The sequence below is a fragment of the Elephas maximus genome, chromosome 11 (assembly GCF_024166365.1).
Source record: "Elephas maximus indicus isolate mEleMax1 chromosome 11, mEleMax1 primary haplotype, whole genome shotgun sequence".
Lineage (NCBI taxonomy): Eukaryota > Metazoa > Chordata > Mammalia > Proboscidea > Elephantidae > Elephas > Elephas maximus.
The window spans coordinates 8,515,687-8,540,340 of NC_064829.1; the positions used below are offsets into that span (position 1 = coordinate 8,515,687).

Genomic DNA, 24,654 nt, shown 5'->3' on the forward strand with positions numbered 1-24,654 from the left:
GCCTAGCGGCATGAGAGCGTTCACCACCTGCCCCCATGTCAGTGGGGCAGCATCTGGCAGGGAAAGCCCTTTTCACTGTCACTGCATATGTGAGTTGGCTGAGGGCATGGTAGGTGGGTGGGGGGAAATGAAGGAGTTCATACAAAGGTCCCTGGCAGTTGGGAAAGCAGGGATGGGGGTGTTCATGCCACTAATCACCAAGAGGTGGGGGAGATGGGAAGTGTACTCCTATGGTTGTTGGACAAGGGTGCCTGGGCACTTTCCGTTGGGTACAGCCAGTAATTGGTACCTGGCCTCAATCAAATGTAAGAAGGAAGGGCTGCCCAGAGTCCATTTAAGTGGAGGACCTCCCACTGACACTCTATGGATATATCACCCCATGTACACCATCTGCCCTGCTGATCAGGTACCACCCCTGGTAAGTTGTCTTGACTCTGGATCCTGGCTTCCTCTCTGCTCTGTGTATGCCGGGATCCCTAAAGTTCTTGCCTCCTTCCTGGTGGCTCCTCTCCTTCTGTAAGATTTCTTGAAACTTTTCTTGGCTTTTTTCTTTTAAAAATCAGTTTTTAAAAATGAAAGGTCCTTGAACTAAGAATCTAGTCTTTGCAGGGGTTGTGACAGATATATGCTAGTTTACACAAAAGCACCCCATTGGTTCACTTCGTTTTTAAAGATATATACTTGCAGAAAGCTGGCAAGATTAGGGATCTGAAACTTGACAATAAATGGGGGACTGAATTAATACTGCAGTTATGATAAAATTTGAATTTAGGTAATAACAGTGTTCAGAAGGAACAATTTATATTCTGTATCTATTCATACTCAATTATGAAATACAGTTAGCACAAATGGGAAGTTTAAATAATCTATTTCTTAAAAACTTATTGCCACTGCAGTTGCGCAATTATACATTATATAATAGTAGTACCAAACTATTACTTTTTTACAACGTAACATCACTAGTCTTAACTGGGACAAACCTACAATAGAGTATCTGGAGTGATCTACAGACCACGAGATAGGAGCTCAGCGCAGAGATGTTTTTTTAGGCTTGGGCTTTATCTCTTTGTGGCTGTCGAAGAGGTTAAATAAGAGAGCAAAGATATGAAATTGTGAAGTACTATCAAAATCTATGGAGTTAGCTTTGATGGAAGAAGTCCCTGGGTGGCACAAAGGGTTAAGTAATACTAGCCACACTGAAAGGTTGGTGGTTCAAACCCACCCAGGGGTACCTTGAAAGACAGGCCTAGCAATTTGCTTCCAAAAGGTCACAGCCTTGAAAACCCTATGGAACAGCTCTATTCTGCACACATGGGTCTGAACTGACTCCAAGGCAACTAACGACAACCACAAGCTTTGATGGATCCTACCAACTAAAGAAGGGGTTTATGAAAGACGAAGGAGTAGCTGCGCACTACTCCAACACTACAGTGACTCCTCACAACAACTCTCTGCTATCACTGGCATTATCATCTCCATTTTACAAATGAGGAAACTGAGGCTTAGAGAGACTACACTATTTACATGTATGATACAGTCATCGTCTCTGCCTTTAGGTCAGTCATCTAGGAGGCAAAGGAAGTGCTTAACTCTCAAGTATATAAATATATAACATGCCTTATAGAACACAATATGGGGAAGGGGTGGTAGGAGAGAGAAAAGAGTGAAAGAAAGGGTAACAGGTGAAGGTAATAGTCCTCCACCCAAGAAGTCTTTTCAACATCAGGAGGTATGTGTAAGCTTCTATAATACGGCACTACTGGTCTTAGTAACTCAGTAAAAGACAGTCTTAGATTGTTCGCTCTGGTCCAAGTTCTGAAAGAAGATAACACCACTTTGGAATAGTCTCCTGACAAGGAGAGATCTTACAACAATCAAATGGTCTAATTAAAGACTCAAAGATGCAGTTAAAATTATTCCTCAGTATTAAATCCTATAGGCTCCTACTATTCAGTTCTAGTAACAATGAAAACCCAGCCTGAGATTTCAACCTAAACGTACATCCTATGAGAAAATCTTAGTAAAGAGGACAGGAGAATGAAGCTCTGATTAAAGAATACTACAGAGCACTTGAAGAATGACAACTGCAAAGTACCAAAGTACAAGTTTTCCCAATTAATCTGGGAAGGTTTTTGTTCCTTTTAGTAAATATTTAAATCCTTGAGTACCAGTGAAAATTAACATAAAGAAAAAATGATTCTAAAACTGAATCATAAAATAAATAGGGCTTTATATATTTATATGCCTGGCAAAATTCTGGATAATAAGAATCATAGGCTAAGTCCAAAACAATGTTAGAAGATTTGACTGCTACACATTAAAGTCACTTGTAGATAATCAAGAAACATTTTCTCCAAAGGCTCCTTATCTGCCTTTCCCACTTATGAAGACACATGAGCTTAGTGTTCTTTAGTGTTGTTGATAAAGATGAGGGAGCTGCACTGAGGGAGGCCCCACAAGCCTTCTGTGGCCTGACAGCAAAGCCCTGTACTACTGAAAGAACATTTTTATTTAGGATAAACTCACCTCAAAGAATATTTTGAATGTTTTATGTAGAAAGGCTCTCTGGGACTTAAAAACTTCAGCTGGAATTTAATAAGAAACACTATCTTAGCATATATAAAATATACCATGCATTTATTAAAGATACGTTTAGCAAATTTAGGTATAGCCACAAAATGCGATAAAATAAATGCTCATGTGCTGAAGACAGACTTAAAAAAATTTTAATATGAATTTACTCTAGTTTTGACTAGAGTAAATGTTACACAGAAAAACGTGATGGTGCAAAAGAAACAAAACTAACAAAAGTTAAAAATTAAAACACAAAAACAAATGTTAATGATTTTCGATTTTCAAATAATCATGAACTCATGAGTTTCTTTTCAAATACAGTATTTAAGGCATTTTAAAAGTTAACTATTATAACTTAAATATATCTATAAGACAAGTTTCTAATCATCAGAAAAATATTCGTTATCAAACAGGTGAATACACTTACTTTCCCAAAACCCACGGTAATATTTCTAACTTACCAAGTGTGTAATAAATGAATTATTCCGCAAATTGACTTTTAATGTCCTTGAGTCCCCAACTCTAGTTGGCAGAAACATATACACGTCCACTGGAGCATAAACTCCACGGCGGGTTATTTCAACCTGTCTGCTGAAGGAAACAGGTTTAAAAGTTAACTATCTAAAATTTGCACAGCAATTTAAACTATAATTTTATATATTATGAACTACTGCTTTAACTTTTGTGTTCTCTCACAACTTAGTTTAAAAAAAAATCATTTTGTAATGGCAATTTATCTAGCTTATATGAAGATACAGTGAGAAAGCAGGAATGCTTTTATCAAATGGCGGGGTGGGTGATATCACATGAGAAGATGCAGCGGCATCCCCTGCACCCTGCAGCCTCTTTCTTTAAAGCCCAGGCTGTATTGAAGGTGTCCACCTGGACTCCCCACACTGCAGCGGGAGCTGCTCTAACTTTTCCCAGGGACACAGGATGCTCTGAGAGCCTGATCCACGCTGTGGCATCTCAGAAGCTTTTGAAAGTAGTGCCGTTTCCTCCTGCCTTGGCCTCCCTGATATCACACTACTGACTCCTGTTTGCTGGCCATCCTTGGCCTTCTTTGCAGTCTCATCCTCTACAACCCGACCTCTAATGGTGTTCCACCAGGTCTCATCCTGGACACCCCAACTTTTTACCCGACACTCTCCCTAGGCCACCTCATCCTACTGCCAGTGGATTCAGTGACCATCACACTGACATGACTCCCAGATTTATATCTTAGCTCAGACTTAGCCTCTGGGCAACATACCTATATATTTAATCACTACACAATTATCTTCCACTTCTCTGGTTGTCTGAAAGACATCTCAGTCTCCACACATACAAAACTAAACGCATGCTCTTTCTCCTCAAATCCAATTCTCCACTTGTATTTCCTCTCTCGGGATGATACCTAGGAGCCAACCCTGACACCCCTACTCTCCCACACCCCTTTATCCAATCCATCACCAGGTCCTTTCAAATTTCCTTTCTACCTCTACTTCAAATTTTTCAAATCCATTTCTCTTCCTACTCCTTAAAACTTCCTTAGCCCTGGATGACTCAAAAGTAGCCTTCTAACTTGTTTTACTGTATCTATTCTTGCCTCCTTCTAACCACTCCATCTACAGCCAGAAGGATGTTTCTAAATAACCCAAATCCTTAGCCAAATACAAGGCCCTAGTTTGTCCGGACTCTGCCCACCTACCACTTTAAGCCTCACTCATACCACTCTCCCCTCCCACTTGCTGTGCTCTAGACACATGGCCTCTTCTTCTGGTCCTTCAGGAGCACATAGCCCTATTGCCACAGTCCTTTACACAGATGGTCCAAGGGAGGTTCTTCCAGATATCACAGGAGCTTGCTCCTCTATCATGTTTTCCCATAGCACTGCACTATTTCCTTCCAGCACTTTCCACAGTTTGTCATAAAACATTTCAGTGTGATTTTTAGATTGATGTGGCTCCTCCCCCACGAAGGCCATGAATATGCTGCTCTGCCTTCTCTTTGATCTCTAGGCCCTGGAGTAAGCATTCAATAAGTAGAGATGAATGAATGAATGAACAGCATAGACAAAGGGTATGCTAAGAAAAAAAATTTTAAAACAATTCTAATTTCTTCCAAAATACATTTTCCAATATTCCTCTCAGAAAATGAAAAAATGACCAAATTTACATTAAATTCAACAGGCATTTAACATATATTTTTCTTCAGAGCATCTTTTTTCCAGAACTAAATTAGACCTAGATATTAGCCTTTTAGGGATTATAAGAAACACTTTTCATTAGGTAAAATACTTAAATACACATTTAAAAAGTTTTTAATCTTTCATATACAGCCTGTAGGTATGTAAAACTACTTTGGAAAAACTATTTCACAATTTATTTTAAAGTTACACACATACATATCCTATGACCCAGCAATTCTACTCTTAGGTATTTTTACTGCCTCCTGCCCAAATTAAAACCTATATCTACAAAAATGTTTGAATACAATGTTTATACTCCCTTAATTCATAATAGCCCCAAACTAGAAGCCACCCAAATGTCAAGTGGAAAATGAATACATATACTGTGACATATTCATATTATGGAATATTAAACAATGAAAAGGAACAAACTATAGGTACACTCAACAACATGAATGAATCCCAAAATATTGTTGAGTGACGAAAGCCAGACACAAAGAATACATACATATATGAAGTTCAAGCAAAACTAATCTATGGTGAAAGAAATGAGGATAGAACAGAACAAACGGGGTCAGGTAGAGGGGCTGACTGCAGGGAGACACACAGGGTGAGAGAAATAGTCTAGATCTTGATGGTGCTGGTGGTAGCCCGTGTAAAACCACAGGTAAAGACACAGAGTACTTTACTGAATATCATTACATCTCAATAAAGTCCTGGGGATGACAAAAACATCATACCTAGGCATATGTGCGGAAGCCTCAGACACAGCTTGTCTTTGGAGCATAACGGAGTGATCTACCTTAGTGAGGGTGTCCGTGGTGGGAATATGAGCACTTTCAGGCTCACTTTCTGCTTTGATACTCTGTACAGACAAATCACAGGGCAAGGGAGGAGAAATAAATACTCAGTAAAACATATGGACATTTACTCACTTGAAATCTACTAGTTCCTTTAAAATTTTTCAAAAGGAGACTTAAGATTTTTCAATTTGTCACATCAAAAACACCATACCTCGTACTGGCCAACTTCTCATACACACAGACACACATACACAGTATCTTACATAATTCTGTCAAACCTGGGTTTTATGAGTGTGAACAACAGCACGAAATTCAGATCGCAAATATGCCAGTTGATAAAGACAAACAACAAAATTAAGATTACAGGCTATTCAACAAAATTAATTAAAATTAGAGCAATACCAGGAGAATATCCTGCAGGTTTTTTTATGCCAGTGTCACAGAGTGGTTCTAACATACACACAGTGATTAGATCTGAGGGCAACACTCACCTGTCCAGAGAGCTGGAACCTCAACGTGTGCCTTATGTGGGGCTGTTTCAGGGGGTGACACTCAACATCCCAAAACTGGGCATAATTCCCTCTATCTCTGGGCAAAAATGTGATGGAGATCTACAAAACACACATTCAGAGAATAATCTAGACAGTGAACCTTACACACATGTAGTTAGATCATCAATTCAAGGGTCTGGCACGAAGAAGTGAATTTTGCCAGTAATTGAAAATGAATTTGAATGATTCTATTTCTAGTTGACTTATTATACCAGACGCGAAATAAATTTTTGTTTAAGGCTTCATATAAAATATTCCTCAAAATGTATAGTAAATGTGTTTTGTTTTGTTTCCTTGGAAAAAAGGTACCAGAGCTGTCCCACACAAGACCTAAATGAGAACAGCCACACCCCGGAAACAGTCCAGACCTTGCTGGGTTTTCCACTGCAATGCTTCTGGCACCCTCTGCTGGCCACATGATGAAGAGATGGAGACCTGGCAAACGGCCGGCCGATCCGGGAGGGCTGATGAGCTCACACCAAATAGTAACAGAAGATGGAAGACAAAAAAGCACCACTGTGCAAAATCACAGTAGCTCGTGGGACTGGCTTCAGAACGCCAGTCAGGACCTGTGACTCTGACCATACAGCTCAGTTACATACACAACCTGCACATATACAACCAAAAGAAGCTCCTATTTAAAAAAAAAAAACCGTTATCTTCCAGTCAATTCCGACTCATAGCGGCCCAACGGAACAGAACAGAACTGCCTCATAGGGTTTCCAAGGCTGTAATCTTTACAGAAGCAGATTGCCACATCTTTTTCCCATGAGTGACTGGTAGGTTCGAACCACCGACCTTTCGGTCAGCAGCTGAGTGCTTAACCACTGCACCACCAGGGCTCTTTAAAGAAGCTCCAGAATGATAAAACTGTAATATTTAAAAACAGTATTTTAAAGTTTAATAAAGTTAAAAGCCTTAGCTTTATTGAATTTAGTGTTAATAATAAAACCTGATGCCGTCGAGTCCATTTTATTTTGACTGATAAATGAGCCTACAGGACAGAGTAGACTCGCCTCATAGGGTTTCCCAGGCTGTAAATCTTTACAGAAACAAACTGCCACATCTCTTCTCCCACTGAGCAGCTGGTGGGCTCAAACCTTTCGGTCTAGCAGCTGAGTGGTTAACATGCATCAGTGCCTTTGAGTTTATATCAGGAACGAAGAACCTGGCAAGGCAGAACTGAAGACTTTTGGGAGAGTGGAGGCGGAGGCAGGATAAAGAATATGAAATAATGGAGGCTGGGGATTAAACTGCTGGTGATGATACTGCCACCGAGAAGACTGAGGAAGAGTAAATGGGTGAAAACAACCCTCTTCAAAATTGTGGAGATGTACAAGTCACCTGAGATGGAGGATACAGTATTATGTATCCTTCAGATTCCAAATTAAACCCCCTCTCAGACAACCACCCCCAAAAACAGGGAAGAAAGAAAAAGGGAGGAAAAATACAAATACTGCCACATGGCATATTCTAAGCATATGCTGCAAATGTTAACATTCATAAAACCTTCATATCAAACTGAGGGGTGTTTCACAAAATTACTGTACACACCTCTGACTTTTAAGAAATACACTGTAACTAAAAAATTCATTCTCTTCCTTTTGGGAAAAAAAAAAAAACTATATACATCAGTCATTGTGCTTTGGTACTACATTCCCAAATGGTCCCAGGAGAATGTGTTCTGCTGGTTCCCCGCCCCCCCATCCCAGTATTCATGAAGCAACCAGACCTAGAATTAACTTGTCAAAGATAAACTTAGTTGCTGCAATATCATAAGTAATTAATTCAGTCCATGAGGTTGTTGTTATTAGGTGCCAGTGAGTCGGTTCCGACTCAGAGCGACACTATGCACAACAGAACAAGACACTGCCCGGTCCTGCACCATCCTCATAATTGTTGCTATTCTTGAGCCCACTGTTGCAGCCACTGTGTCAATCCATCCCGTCATGGCTCTTTCTTTCTTTCGATGACCCTCTATACTACCAAGCATGATGTCTTTCCGCAGGGACTGATCCCTCTTGAAAACATGTCCAAAGTATATGAGACACAGTCTCACCATCCTTACTTCTGAAGAGCATTCTATTCTGGTTGTACATCCTCCAAGACAGATTCGTTCATTCTTTTGGCAGGCCGTGGTGTATTCCATATTCTTCACTAACACCCCAATTTAAAGGCATCACGTCTTCTTGGGTCTTCCTTATTCATTGTCCAGCTTTCACATGCATATGAGGCGACTGAAAACACCATGGCTTGGGTCAGGCGCACCTCAGTCTTCAAGGTGACACCTTTGCCTTTCAACACTTTAAAGAGGTCTTTTAAAGCCAGTTTGCCCAATGCGATGCATCTTTTGATTTCCTGACTACCCCTTCTAAGCGTGTTGATTGTAGATCCAAGTAAAATGAAATCCTTGACAACTTCAGCTTTTCTCCGTTTATCATGATGTGGCTTATTGGTCCAGTTATAAGGATTTTTGCTTTATGTTGGGGTGTAATGCTTAGTGAAGGCTATGGTCTTTGATTTTCATCAGTAAGTACTTCAAGTCCTCTTCACTGTCAGCAAGCAAGGTTGTATCATCTGCATAATGTAAGTTGCTAATGAGTCTTCCTCCAATCCTGATGCCATATTCTTCTTCATATAGTCCAGCTTCTCAGATTATTTGCTCAGTGTACAGACTGAATAGGTATGGTGAAAGGATACAACCCTGACGCATACCTTTCCTGACTTTAAACCATGCCGTATTCTCTTGTTCTGTTTGAATGACTGCCTCTTGATCCATGTCCAGATTCCTCACGAACACAATTAAGTGTTCCAGAATCCCCATTCTCTGCAACGTTACCCATAATTTGTTATGATGCACACAGTCGAATGCCTTAGCACAGTCAATAAACCACAGGTAAACACCCTTCTGGTATTCTCTGCTTTCAGCCAGGATCCATCTGCCATGAGCAATGATATCCCTGGTTCCACATCCTCTTTTAAATCTGGTTTGAATTTCTAGCAGTTCCCTGTCATTGTATTATTGAAGCCACTTTTGAATGATCTTCAGCAAAGTTTTACTGGTATGTGGTATTAATGATATTGTTCAATAATTTCTGCATTCGGTTCGATCACCTTCCTTGGGAATAGGCATAAATAGGGATCTCTTCCAGCCGGTTGGCCAGGTAGCTGTCTTCCAGATTTCTCGGTATAGACAAGTGAGCGGTTCCAGAGCTGCATCCTTTTGTTCAAACATCTCAATTGGTATTCCCCGTCGATTCCTGGAGCCTTGTTTTTTGCCAACACCTTTAGTGCAGCCTCGACCTCTTCCTTCAGTACCACTGGTTCCTGATCATATGTTACCTCCTGAAATGGTTGAACGTCAACCAATTCTTTTTGGTACAGGGACTCTGTGTATTCCTTCCATCTTCTTTTGATGCTTCCTGTGCCGTTTAATATTTTCCCCGTAGAATCCTTCAGTATCGCAACTTGAGGCTTGAATTTTTTCTTCAGCTCTTTCAGCTTGAGAAATTCTGAGCGCTTTCTTCCCTTTTGGTTTTCTATCTCCAGGTCTTTACACATGTCATCATAATACTTTGCCTTCTCGAGCTGCCCCTCAATATCTTCTGTTCAGCTCTTTTCTTCATCATTTTTCCCTTTTGATCTAGCTACTCGATGTTCAAGAGCAAGTTTCGGAATCTCTTCTGATATCCATCGAGGTCTTTTCTTTCTCTCCCGTCTTTTTAATGACCTCTTGCTTTCTTAATGTATGATGTCCTTGATGTTCTTCCACAACTTGTCTGTTCTTCGGTCGCTAGTGTTTGACGCATCAAATCTATTCTCGAGATGCTTTCTAAATTCAGGTGGAATATACTCAAGGTAATACTTTGGCTCTCTTTGATTTGTTCTTATTTTATTCAGTTTCAACTTGAACCTACATAAGAGTAATTGATGGTCTGATCCACAGTCGGCCCGTGGTCTCGTTCTGACTGATGATATTGTGCTTTGCTGTTGTCTCTTTCCACAGATATATTCGATTTGATTCTTGTGTATTCCATCTGGCGAGGTCCATGTGTACAGTCGCTGTTTCTGTTGGTCAAAAAAGGCATTGGCAATGTAGTTGGTCTTGCAAAATTCAATCACGTGGTCTCCAGCATTGTTTCCATCACCAAGGCCAGATTTTCCAACTACCAATCCTTCTTGTTTCCAACTTTCGCATTCCAAGCACCAGTAATTATCAGTGCATCCTCACTGCATGTTTGATCAATTTCAGACAGCAGAAGTTGTAAAAATCTTGAATTTCTTCATCTTTGGCCTTAGTGGTTGGTGTGTAAATTTGAACAGTAGTATTAACTGGTCTTCCTTGTAGGTGTATGGATATCATCCTATTGCTGACAGCACTGTACTTCAAGACAGACAACGAATGTAACGCCATTCCTCTTCAAGCTGTTGTTCCCAGCACTGTAGACCATATGATTGTCCGATCCAATCACCAATACCAGTCCATTTCAGCTCACTAATGCCTAGGATATCAATCTTTATGTGCTCCACTTTATTTTTGACAATTTCCAATTTTCCTAGATTCACACTTTGTACATTCCAGGTTCCGATTATTAATGGATATTTGCAGCTGGTTCCTCTCATTTGGAGTCATGCCACATCAGCAAATGAAGGTCCCAAAAGCTGGACTCCATTCACATCATTGAGGTCGATTCTACTTTAGGAGGAAGCTCTTCCGCAGTCATCTTTTGAGTGCCTTCCCACCTGAGAGGCTCACCTTCTGGCACTGTATCAGACAATGTTCTGCTGCTATTCATAAGGTTTTCATTGGCTAATTCTTTTCAGAAGTAGACTGTCGGTCCTTCTTCCTACTCTGGAAACTAGGTGAAACCTGTCCTCCATGGGTGACCCTGCTGCTATCTGAATGTCGATGGCATAGCTTCCAGCTTCAGGGCAACACGCAAGTCCCCACAGTATGACAAACTGATGCATCCATGATATACAGTAATAAATCTACAACTTCAGAGCTTACATTTCTATCTAAGTATTGTATGAAAACAGAGAAATTCCTGGGGGACGATCTAGCCCTATCCTCTCATTCTTTTTACAGCTTTAAGGACATAAATCATATATCATACACTTCACCCATTTCAAGTGTTACAGTCAATAGCTTGTAGTGTATTCACAGAACTGCGCACCCATCTCATTTTAGAACATTTTCAACACCCAGAAAGAACTCCCGTACATATAAGCAGTTAGTCTCCATTCCCGCAGTGGCCACCACAGCCCTAGGCAACCACTAATCTACTTTCTGTCTCAATGGATTTGCCTATTCTAGACATTGCACATAAATGGAACCATACAGGATTTTGTCTTTTGTGACTGGCTTCTTTCACTAAGCATGTTTTCAGGGTTCATCCATGTTCCGGCATGTATCAGTACTTTTCATTCCTTTTTATGGCTGAATAATATCCCATTAGATGTACCATGAAACCTGTGACAGCCAGAAGTCAACAGGACTGCCTTGTTTTCCCAGGTCTTGCAAGTTTTCTGTCTTTGACAGGGTGCATGTAGTCTTACCACTTTTCTCTCTCTCTCTACTAGTGGAAAACATTTCCGTTTTCCTTCTCTGACAGGTTTTCACCTTATATAGGTTCCAGCTTTTGCAGATTTTACTGTATAGTCTGCATTTTGTTTATCCATTCATCTGATGATGGACAGTGGCTTGTTACCACCTTTTGGCTACTGTGAACAGTGCTGCTATGAACATTCATGTACAAGTTTTTGTTTGAACACCTGTTTTCAATTCTTTGGGGTCAATGCTTAGAGGTAGAGTTGCTGAGTCATATGGTACTTATATGTTTAAGTTATTGAAGAATTGCAAAACAGTTTTCTACAGCGGCTACACCGTTTTACATTCTCACTAGCAAATGTTGAGGCTTCCAATTTCTCTACATTCTTGCTGACGCTCATTATTTTTCCTTTTTTTCTTCTTCCTTACTTAAATAACAAAATATTTTGTCTTCTTTTTCAAGTTTTATTGTGGTAAAAAATATATATAAATGTAAAATACTTGTCATTTTAACTATTTTTAAATATACACTTCAGTGACACTAATTACATTCACTATGTTATCCAACCATTGCCACTATCCATTTCCAAATGTTTTTCATCACCCTGAATAGAAACTCAATACCCACGAAGCAATAACTTTCTATTTCCCTTCCCTGCCTACAAATAAACTTTTGTTTTTATGCATTTTTCAATTTCTAGATATTTTGTACAAGTAAACCAAAACTAAACCAAACCCACTGTCATCAAGTTGATTTCAACTCATAGCAACCCTGCAGGACAGACTGGAACTGCCCAATAGGGTTTGCAAGGCTGTGATCTTTATGGGAGCCGACTGCCACATCTTTCTCCTGTGGAGCAGCTGGTGGGTTTGAACTGCTGACCCTTTGTTTAGCAACACAGCGCTTACGCACTGTGCCACCAGTGGGATGACACAATATTTGTTGTTTTGTGGCTGACTTATTTCACTCAGAATAATATTTTCAAGGTTCTTCCACGTTACATATGTATCAGAACTTCATTTCTCTTTATGGCTAAATAATATTCCATTGTATGGATAGACCACATTTCATTTATCCATTCATCTGTTGATGGATACTCGCCTTGTTTCCATATTTTGGCTACTAGAAATAATGCTACAATGAACATTGGTGTTTGTATCCCTGCTTTCAAATCTCTGGGGAATATACCTAGAATAGAATTGCTGGATCATATGATAATTCTATGCTTAGTTTTTGGAGGAACTGTCAAACTATTTTCCATAGCAACTACATAATTTTACCATCCCACTAGGAAATGCACAAGAGTTCTAATTTCTCCAAATCCTCACTAAGACTTGTTATTTTCTGTTTTTCTAATAACAGCCATCCAAGTGAGTGTAAAGTAGAATTTCAATGTGTTTTCTTTTTTTTTAAATAATATTTTATTGTTTTTTCAGTGGAAGTTTACAAAGCAAATTAGTCTCCCATTTGATAATTTCTACAAAAATTGTTCAGTGACATTAGTTACATTTTACACAACGTGTCCACATTCTCTTTAATTATTTGCTGGTTGTCCCATTTCCAGTACTCTCGTTTCCCTGCCCCCTTATCTTCTCATCTTTGCTTTAGAATAAATGTTGACCTTTTGGTCTCAGAAACCAAAAACCAAACCCACTGCTGCTGAGTTGATTTCGACTCACAGTGACTCTATGGGACAGAGAAGAACTGCCCCATAGGGCTTCCGAGGAGCAGCTGGTCGATTGAACTGCTGACCTTTCGGTTAGTAGCCAGACGCTTAAACAGTGCACCACCAGGTCTCATATAGATGGTCTTTTAATGGATTACCATACTCATATGTAATATCCTTTGTGTGCAATCTGTTACTTGCTAAGAGGTGACCTCAGAGGATAGTTTTGGTTCAAGGTTTAAAGAGTATCTCAAGGTTGTAAGTCTCAGGGAGTCCTCTAGTCTCGACTGGTCCAGTGAGTCTGGACTTTTTATGTAGGAGAATTCTGTTCCATGTTTTCCTCCCAATCTATCAGGGACCATCTATTATTCCCCTGATTATAATTGTTGGTAGTAGTAGCCAGGCACCACCTAGTTCTTCTGGTCATTGTGGTTTTGATTTGCATTTCCCTAATGACTACTGTATTTTTACACAAATAACACATGCGCGAGGTATTTTCCTAAGTGTGCTATGCTAGTACTACACTGTTTTGATTACTATAGCATTATAGTACATTTTGAAATGAAGAAGTGTTGAGTTTTCCTACTTCATTCTTCTTTCTCAGCATTGCTTTGACTATTGTGGGTCTCTTGCAATTTCATACGAATTTAAGGACTGGCTTTTCCATTTCTACAAAAAAAGGCTCTTGGCATTTTGATGGGGAATGCACTGAATTGGTAGATTGCTTTGGGTAGTATTTACATCCTAATAATATTAACATATTTTTACGCAAATGACACACACATTCTATGTTTTTTTTTTTGCCAACAGCACCCTTCTCCCATGAGGTATTTCCATAGTTGTACTATGCTTTTTTTTTACATGTTGCCAGTCTGCAAAAGATGAAGAACTTGCGTTTTGATACGTTAGTCAGCTGACAATTTTTCATAGCAAGATTTCGATTGCTGCAGGAAGCAATGCATTGATTTACATTCTGATGCAAACATCTCCTCTTGTTGCAGACTGGCACTCTGAGTAGCACTGGTTTAGGTAAAACAAACGGATTGCATGTAATCAAAAAAGGCGATCTTGGCTGCCCAGCACCATGTTCTCACCAAGTGCTGAGAGAAGACATTGGAACTCACCTTTTGAATTCCATGGCTTTCCAACATTCCAGAAACAGGAGCACATCTGAAGGCTGCATAGGTAGCTCTAAAAACATCCCCGCTTTCATCAACTCCCTACAGAGGAATCATTTAAACAATCGGATTAGGAAACACACAAAGAAAATCTCACCTGAATGAGTTAGTGAAACGAATAACCAGTAACATCAAAATAGTCTTATGTTCAATTTTCACAAAATAGCCTGAACAATTTTGAACATGAAAACGAATATATTTGAGTCAATTCTCACTGACCTTGACATACGGTGGAGCTAAAGATGACAGATGCCACTTTACTTCTGTATTACCATGATTCTCAAGTTCCAGACAACTTTCTAAAAGGAACACATGTACAGCAATTCAGACAAATCTTGTAGAGGTAAGTAAATGAGCAACAGGTCTCACAGCATCACAGGAAAAAAAATACCACCCATTAGATACCTAAAGTTCAAAAGGAACTACAATATTTTCTAACAAATAAAATTAGACAGATATTCTATTCTGGAGTTTATTCTAATACCAATAGGAAGTTACTAGAGAGCTTAAGCAAGGAAGCCATAAAATGATTCACATTTGTAAAGAATTACTGGCTCCTGTGTAGAAAAGATTTTAAGGGAGTAAGAGAGAAAGAAGGGAGATCAATAAGACGTCACTGCAGTAGTTTGGTTGAGAGATAATGGCTTTTATCATAGGCAGATGTGGGATGTATTTTGAAGACAGTTGAAAGGATCTACTAATGGACTGGATGGGGAGAGGGAGAGGAAGGGAATCAGAGATAAAGTCTAGATATCTGGAGGCAGGGCCAAGATGGTAAATACTACGAAGCTTCCGGTGATCCTTCTTACAACAAAGACACGAAGAAAACAAGTGAACTAATTATATATACGACAAGCTAGGAGATTGGAACATCAAAGGCAAAGTTAAAAAAAAAATCGGACTGAGCAGCAGGTGGCGGGAGAGACAGTTAAAAAGCAGCAAGGATAATTTCATATGGAAGGGAAAGAACCCCCGGATAAGTAAAGCATTACTGAAAAGGAAGAAGAAAGTGGGAGGCCTCACTCTACCTGATTTCAGAACCTATTATACAGCTACAGTAGTCAAAACAGCCTGGTACTGGTACAACAACAGGCACATAGACCAATGGAACAGAATTGAGAACCCAGATATAAATCCATCCATGTATGAGCAGCTGATATTTGACAAAGGACCAGTGTCAGTCAATTGGGGAAATAATAGTCTTTTTAACAAATGGTGCTGGCATAACTGGATATCCATTTGCAAAAGAATGAAACAGGACTCATACCTCACACCATGCACAAAAACTAACTCCAAGTGGATCAAAGACCTAAACACAAAGGCTAAAACGATAAAGATCATGGAAGAAAAATTAGGGACAACCCTAGGAGCCCTAATACACGGCATAAACAGAATACAAAACATTACCAAAAATGATGAAGAGAAACCAGATAACTCGGAGCTCCTAAAAATCAAACACCTATGCTCATCTAAAGACTTCACCAAAAGAGTAAAAAGACCACCTACAGACTGGGAAAGAATATTCAGCTATGACATCTCAGACCAGCGCCTGATCTCTAAAATCTACATGATTCTGTCAAAACTCAACCACAAAAAGACAAACAACCCAATCAAGAAGTGGACAAAGGATATGAACACACATTTCACTAAAGAAGATATTCAGGCAGCCAACAGACACATGAGAAAATGCTCCCGATCATTAGCCATTAGAGAAATGCAAATTAAAACTACGATGAGATTCCATCTCACACCAACTAGACTGGCATTAATCCAAAAAACACAAAATAATAAATGTTGGAGAGGCTGCGGAGAGATTGGAACTCTCATACACTGCTGGTGGGATTGTAAAATGGTACAACCACTTTGGAAATCCATCTGGCGTTATCTTAAACAGTTAGAAATAGAACTACCATACAACCCAGAAATCCCACTCCTCGGAATATACCCTAGAGATACAAGAGCCTTCACACAAACAGATATATGCACACCCATGTTTATTGCAGCTCTGTTTACAATAGCAAAAAGCTGGAAGCAACCAAGGCGTCCGTCAACGGATGAATGGTTAAATAAATTGTGGTATATTCACACAATGGAATACTACGCATCGATAAAGAACAGTGACGAATCTCTGAAACATTTCATAACATGGAGGAATCTGGAAGGCATTATGCTGAGAGAAATGAGTCAGAGGCAAAAGGACAAATTTGTATAAGACCTCTATTATAAGATCTTGAGAAATAGAAAAAACGGAGAAGAACACATACTTTTGTGGTTGCAAAGGGGGGAGGGAGGGAGGGAGGGAGAGGGTTTTTTATTGATTAATCAGTAGGTAAGAACTGCTTTGGATGAAGGGAAAGACAACACTCAATACAAGGAAGGTCGGTCTAATTGGACTGGACTAAAAGCAAAGAGGTTTCCGGGATAAAATGAAAGCTTCAAAGGTCAGCGGAGCAGGGGCTGGGGTCTGGGGAACATGGTTTGAGGAGACTTCTAAGTCAATGGGCAAAATAATTCTATTATGAAAACATTCTGCATCCCACTTTGAAATGTGGCGTCTGGGGTCCTAAATGCCAACAAGCGGCCATCTAAGATACATCAATTGGTCTCAACCCACCTGGAGCAAAGGCAAACGAAGAACACCAAGGTCACATGACAACTCAGAACCCAAGAGACAGAAAGGGCCACATGAACCAGAGACCTACATTATCCTGAGACCAGAGGAACTGGTTGGTGCCCGGCCACAATCGATGTCTGCCCTGTCAGGGAGCACAACAGACAACTCCTGAGGGAGCAGGGGACCAATGGGATGCAGACCCCAAATTCTCATAAAAAGACCATACTTAATGGTATGACTGCGACTAGAGGAATCCCAGAGACAATGCTCCCCAGGCCTTCTGATGGCACAGGACAGGAACCATCCCCAAAGACAAATCAACAGGCATGAAAAGGACTGGTCAGCCGGGGGGAGAGAGATGCTGATGAAGAGTGAGCTAATTAACTCAGGTGGACACTGGAGAGTGTGCTGGCAACTCTTGACTGGAGGGGGGATGGGAAGATAGAGAAAGAGGGAAGACGGCAAAATTGGCACGAAACGAGAGACTGAAAGGGCTGACTCAATGGGGGGGAGCAAGTGGGAGAAGGGAGTAAGATGTATGTAAACTTACATGTGACAGACTGATTGGAATGGTAAATGTTCACTTGAAGCTTAATAAAAATTAATTAAAAAAAAAAAAAAAAAAGAAGCAGCAAGGAGTTGCCAAACATGACTCACAGGAAGTGGTGCCACTCAGGAATGATCCCCTGGTGCAACTGCAGCGGGGCTGGCAGTAGTGTTCAGTACGCACTTCCCTCAGGGAGAGAGACCAAGCCACACAGAGTCTACCCATGCCTCTAAAAACACTGAAGAACAGCGCTCTCAACAAAAAATAAGCGCTTGCGTCTAATTTGCCGCACGGATAAAATAGCACCCCCTGCGAAAGAATTCTCTCCCATTTATCTGATCCCTCCCTTCTCTGCCCTAGCCCCCAAGCCAACTTCAGTGGCTGTCGATGTCCCTGGGACAGAGATAGGTCCTACTGCATGGCCTGAGCCATTCTCCCGGCACTGGAGAAGGAACAAATTCACAAATGGGGGAAAAAATAATCTGCTGGCTCCCCTACACTAAGAATTCAGGACACAAGTGGCACCCGTCCAGGTACAAGCAGTCCAAGGACTCTGAATGCCTTTCACCCGTGCATGGACCTCTGTGGGCCCATTTCAGAAGCTGGGCCCTTGTTGGCATGGTGCAAGGGTATATGCGCCTGAGGTCTGACTAAGTGTTTCAGCTGTGCAGTGGGGAGATGGGTTTTTGACATATGACACCTTTCTGTCTATTAAACAGGGTCCTCACCTACCCACATCAGGGGCCTGAGGACTGGTGGCTCCACCCACGCCACCTAGCCACCCACAACTGGAGTCCAGGGATAAGTGGTGCCTCAGGGGATTTGCAAAAACCAAAACAAAACTACAAAAAATACTAAAGGCAGTCCTCTCGTTAGAAAAACAGTAACATGAGATGATAACCCAAGATGAGAACACAGGACAGAGCAACCAGATATCAACCCAGATAGGGAAATCACAAATATAAATCAAGATTAAAAAAACACTCAAAACAGGGAAACAGAGATGTCATTATGCAAACGATGACAACATCAAACAAATAAAAAGGGACTAAAAAAAGTCATCACAGATCTTTTATATTGACAGGAAGTCAAGGTGATACAAAGAAATAAAAGTTGGGTTTCAACTTAGAGAAATGGGGGTAAATATTAAGGTAACCACAAAGGAGACGAACCAACACATCAAAATAAAAAACAAGAAAAATATAAGGACTCAGCAAAAACAAAATCAACGAAAAGGAGGAAAACACAATATATAAAAACTCTTCAGCACACAAAATTAAGTGGAAAAAAAAAACTGTCAACAACACACAAAAAAAGACATCAAAATGACAGCACTAAACTCCTACCTATCCATAATTACGTTGAATGCAAATAGACTAAATACACCAATAAAGGGACAGAGCATGGCAGGATGAAGAAAAAACATGATCCATCTATATGCTATCTACGAAATACCTTAGACTTAAATACACAATCTAAAAATCAAAGGATAAAAACAAAATATATCAAGCAAACGACAATCAAAAAGAGCAGGAGTGGCAATATTAATTTCTGACAAAAGAGACTTTAAAATTAAATCCACCATGAAGAATAAGGAAGGACACTATATAATGATTCAACAGACAAAATATAAGGAGGATATAAACATATCAAATATTTATGCACCAAACGACAGGCCTACAAGATACAAAAAAGAAACTTTAACAGCACTGAAAAGAGAAATAGACAGCTCCACAATAATACTAGGAGACTTCAACACACCACTTTCATGAAGGACAGGACATTCAGAAAGAAGCTCAATAAAGAAACGGAAGATCTAAATGCCACAATCAATCAACGTGACCCCATAGACACATACAGAACACTCCACCCAACAGCAGCCAAGTATACTTTCTTTTCCAATGCTCAAGGAACACTCTCTAGAATAGACCACATATTAGGTCATAAGCAAGCCTTAACAGAATCCAAAACATCAAAATATTACAAAGCATCTTCTCTCACCATAAAGCCATAGTAGAAATCAGTAACAGAAAAAGCAGGGAAAAGAAATCAAACACTTGGAAACTGAACAATACTCTGCTCAAAAACAACTGGGTTATGGAAGACATTAAGGATGGAATAAAGAAATTCATAGATACCAATGAGAATGAAAATAATTCCTGTCAGAACCTTTGGGACACAGCAAAAGCAGTGCTCCGAGGTCAATTTATATCAATAAATGCACACATCCAAAAAGAAGAAGGGGCCAAATTCAAAGAATTATCCCTACAACTTGAACACATAGAAAGAGCACCAAAAGAAACCTTCAGGCACCAAAAGAATGCAAATAATAAAAATTAGAGCAGAATTAAATGAAATAGATAACAGAAAACCAACTGAAAAAGTTAACAAGACCAAAAGTTAGTTCTTCAAAAAGATTAATAAAATCAACAAACCACTGGGAAAACTGACAAAAGAAAAACACGAGAGGAAGCAAATAATCCACATAAGAAATGACGTGGGCAATATCACAACAGACCCAACTGAAATTAAAAGAATCATATCAGATTACTATGAAAAACAGTACTCTAACAAATTTGAAAACCTAGAAGAAATGGAGAAATTTCTACAAACACATTATATACCTAAACTAACACAAATAGAGGAAGAACAACTAAATAAACTCATAACAAAAGAAGAGATTTAAAAAGTAATTAAAAAACTCCCAACAAAGAAAAGCCCTGGTCCTGACAGTTGCACTAGAGAATTCTACCAAACTTTCAGAGAAGAGTTAACCCCACTACTACTAAAGGTATTTCAGAGCATGGAGAAGGATGGAATACTCTCAGACATTCTATGAAGCCAGCATATCCCTGATACCAAAACCAGTAAAGACAGCACAAAAAAATAAAATTACAGACCTATAGCCCTCATGAACTTAGACGCAAAAATCTTCAACAAAATTCTAGCCAGTAAAATTCAACAACATATCAAAAACATAACTAACCATAACCAAGTGGAATTCATACCAGGTATGCAGGGATGGTTCAACACTAGAAAACCAATATAGGTAATGTATCATATAAATGAAACAAAAAACAAGAACCACATGATCTTATCAAGTGATGCACAAAAGGCATCTGACAAGTCCAACGCCCATTAATGATAAAAACTCTCAGTAAAGTAGGAATAGAAGGAAAATTCCTCAACATAATAAAGGGCATTTATACAAAATCAACAGCCAACATCATCCTAAATGGAGAGAGTCTGAAAGAATTCCCCTTGAGAATGGGAACCAGACAATGATGCCCTTTATCACCACTCTTATTCAACATTGTGCTGGAGGTCCCAGCCAGAGCAATTAGGCTAGACAAAGAAATAAAGGGTATCGAAATTGGTAAAGAAGAAGTAGAAGTACCTCTGTTTGCAGATGACGTGATCTTATACACTGAAAGCCCTGAAGAATCCTCAAGAAAACTACTGAAACTAATAGAAGAGTTCAACAGAGAATCAGGATACAAGCTGAACATACAAAAATCTGTTGGATTCCTCTACACCAATAAAGAGAATGTCAAAGAGGAAATCACCAAATCAATACCATTTACAGTAGCCCCCAAGAAGATAAAATACTTACGAATAAGTCTAACCAGAGACGTAAAAGACCTATACAAAGAAAACTACAAGACACTACTACACGAAACCAAAAGAGACCTACATAAGTGGAAAAACATACCTTGCTCATGGATAAGAAGGCTCAACATTGTAAAAATGTCTGTTCTACCAAAAGCCATCTATAGATACAATGCAATCCCGATCCTAATTCCAATGACATTTTTTAATGAGATGGAAAAACAAATCACCAACTTCATGTGGAACTGAAAGAGGCCTCGGATAAGTAAAGCATTACTGCAAAGGAAGAACAAAGTGGGAGACCTCACTCTACCTGATTTTAGAACATATTATATATACCACCACAGTAGTCAAAAGAGCCTGGTATTGGTACAACAGATACATAGACCAATGGAACAGAATTGAGAATCCAGACATAAATCCATCCACATATGAGCAGTCAATATTTGACAAAAGCCCCAAATCAGTTAAATGGGGAAAAGACAGTTTTTTTAAGCAATGGTGCTGGCATAACTGGATATCCATCTGCAAAAAAAAAGAAACAAGACCCATACTTACACAATGTACAAAAACTAACTCAAAACAGATCAAAGACCTAAATATAAAACCTAAAACGATAAAGACCATGGAAGAAAAAATAGGGACAACGCTAGGAGCCCTTATGCATGGCATAAACACTATATAAAACATTACTAACAATGCACAAACACAAGAAGGGAAACTAGATAACTGGGAGCTCCTAAAAATCAACCACTTATGCTCATCCAAAGACTTCACCAAAAGAGTAAAAAGATTTCCTACAGACTGGAAAAAAGTTCTTGGCTACAACAAATCCAGTCAGTGTCTTATCTCTAAAATCTACATGATATTGCAAAAAAATCAACACGAAGACATATAACCCAGGGCAAAGCATGTAACAGTCACTTTACCAACGAAGACATTCAGGTGGCTAACAGACACATGAGAAAATGCTCAGGATCATTAGGCATTAGAGAAATGCGAATCAAAACTACAATGAGATACCATGTCACTCCAGCAAGGTTGGTATTAATCCAAAAAACACAAAATAATAAATACCGGAGAGGTTGTGGAAAGACTGGAACATTTATACACTGCTGGTGAGAATGTAAAATGGTACAACCACTTGAAAATCGATTTGACACTTCCTTAAAGAGCTAGAAATAGAACTACCATACAATCCAGCAATCCCACTCTGTGGAATATATCCTAGAGAAATAAGAGCCTTTACATGAACAGATATATGTACACCCATGTTCACTGCAGCACTGTTTACAATAGCAAAAAGATGGAAGCAACCAAGATGTCCATAAATGGATGAATGGATAAATACGGTATGTTCATACAGTGGAATACTATGCAATGATACAGAACAATGACGAATCCATGAAACATCTCATAACATGGAGGAATCTGGAAGCCATTATGCTTAAGGAAATTAATCAGTCACGAAAGGACGAATCTTGTATGAGACTAGTATCACGAGAACTCAAGAAAAAGTTTAAACAGAGAAGAAAATATTCTTTGATGGTTATGGGGGCAGGGGAAGAGTGTATTCACTAATTAGACAGTAGACAAGAACTATTTTAGGTGAAGGGAAAGACAACACACAATACAGGCGAGGTCAGCACAACTGGACTCAACCAAAAGCTAAGAAGTCTCCTGAATACAACCAAATGCTTAGAAGGCCAGAGTAACAGTGACAGGGGTCTGAGGACCATGGTTTCAGGGGACATCTAGGTCAACTAGCATAATAAAATGTATTCAGAAAATGTTCGGCATCCCACTCTGGCGAGTGGCGTCTGGGGTCTTAAACATTAGCAAGCGACCATCAAATATGCATCAATTACTTCCAACCTACTCAGAGCAAAGGAGAATGAAGAACACCAAAGACCTAAGGTAAATATGAACCCGGGACACATAAACCAGAGACTACATCAGCCTGAGATCAGAACTAGATGGTGCCCGACTACCATGATGACTGCCCTGACAGGGAACAGAACAGAAAATCCCCGATGGAGCAAGAGAACAGAGGGATGCAGACCTCAAATTCTCATAAAAAGACTAGACTTAATGGTCTGACTGAGACCGGAGGGACCCCAGAGGTCATGGTCCCCAAACCCTCTGTTAGCCCAAGGCTGGAACCATTCCTGAAGCCAACTCTTCAAACAGGGATTGGACTGGAGTATAACACAGAAAATGACTCTTGGCTCAAGTAGACACAGGAGACCACACGGGCAGCTCCTGTCTGGAGGCCAGATGAGAAGGCAGAGGGGGATGGGAGCTGCTTGAGTGGTCACAGGGAATACAGGGTGGAGAGGAGGAGTGTGCCGCCTCATTAGGGGGAGAGCAGCTAGGAGTATATAGCAACGTGTGTATAAGTTTTTATATGAGAGACTGACTTGATTTGTAAATTTTCACTTAAAACACAATTTAAAACACTCTAGGTAGTTGATGTAATCAAGTGAGCAGATAGTGGTACACCACTTGTGTAAATGGGTAAGACTGGAGGAGAAGCAGATTTTGTAGGTTAAGCCAAGAGTTCTGTTTTGAGCATGTTAAGTTTGAACTGACTGTGAGACATCCAAATGCAGAGGTCATTTAGGTGCCTGGAGAGATATATATCAGTGCTTAGGGCTGGGTCAGAGCTATGGACAGTAATTAAAGTCCTGGGACTATACAAGGCTACCCAGAGAAGATGCACTGAGAAAAGGAAGGGGAAAACAGGTAGGTCCAAAACCTGGAACATGTCAAATTTTAGAACATGGGAAAAAGAGGAATCAGCAAAGGAACATGAGAAGGAGCAAACGGTTGGGAAAAAACCGGAGAGTTGGTACCAAAGGAGGAAAGAGTGTTCTACAGTGTCAACAGTTCAAATACACGGCCAGATAAAAGGGTCCCTGGACTTGGCAGGTTTCCACAGCATTATCGGGATGGCAGCCATGCCACCTGCCACCAGAAGTGAAAGCGGTGAGCAGAAGTCTATCCTATGAAGGATCGTAGAGAACAGGGGCAGCAGCAAGATGTGGGGTGAGAGGAAGCCTTCCCTTAAATGGCGACAGTGGAGCTTCTGTGTGTGGTGACAGGACTGCAGCAACAATGAGGGAGGGACTAATGACAAACAGGACCGCAGCAGGAGGAAGTCTTTGAGAGAGCAAGAAGAGAATGGGCCTATATTCCAAGTCGAAAAGGTAGTCTGTGACGGGAACGAAAATGCTTCATTATTTGCAATGATGTGTGAGGCAACATCAAGAGGTGGAAAGGGTAGGGTGCAGGGTTAGGGAGAGGGAGCTTTGAGAAGAAAGACAGTATTAAATGTGTTAGAAAGGGGCAAAAGAACACACTAAGGAGGTCTGTGGAAAGGCCTAGCAT

The 24,654-nt window shown here is 40.0% G+C and overlaps 1 protein-coding gene across 3 annotated transcripts in view; it reads right to left on the reverse strand.

Annotated features, from left to right (window-relative positions):
* Window positions 1-24,654, reverse strand: part of CEP192 (centrosomal protein 192) — a 209,545-nt gene that overhangs the window by 23,350 nt on the left and 161,541 nt on the right. For 2 of the 3 annotated variants that reach the window (XM_049901465.1, XM_049901464.1), the window contains 6 exons: window positions 14,714-14,793; window positions 14,441-14,536; window positions 6,039-6,158; window positions 5,485-5,609; window positions 3,036-3,165; window positions 2,527-2,585 (listed from right to left, as the gene is read on the reverse strand). In XM_049901465.1, the coding sequence (XP_049757422.1) occupies window positions 2,527-2,585; window positions 3,036-3,165; window positions 5,485-5,609; window positions 6,039-6,158; window positions 14,441-14,536; window positions 14,714-14,793 (610 nt within the window). The remainder of the gene's footprint in view (window positions 1-2,526; window positions 2,586-3,035; window positions 3,166-5,484; window positions 5,610-6,038; window positions 6,159-14,440; window positions 14,537-14,713; window positions 14,794-24,654) is intronic. The other variant, XM_049901463.1, reaches the window with a different exon arrangement.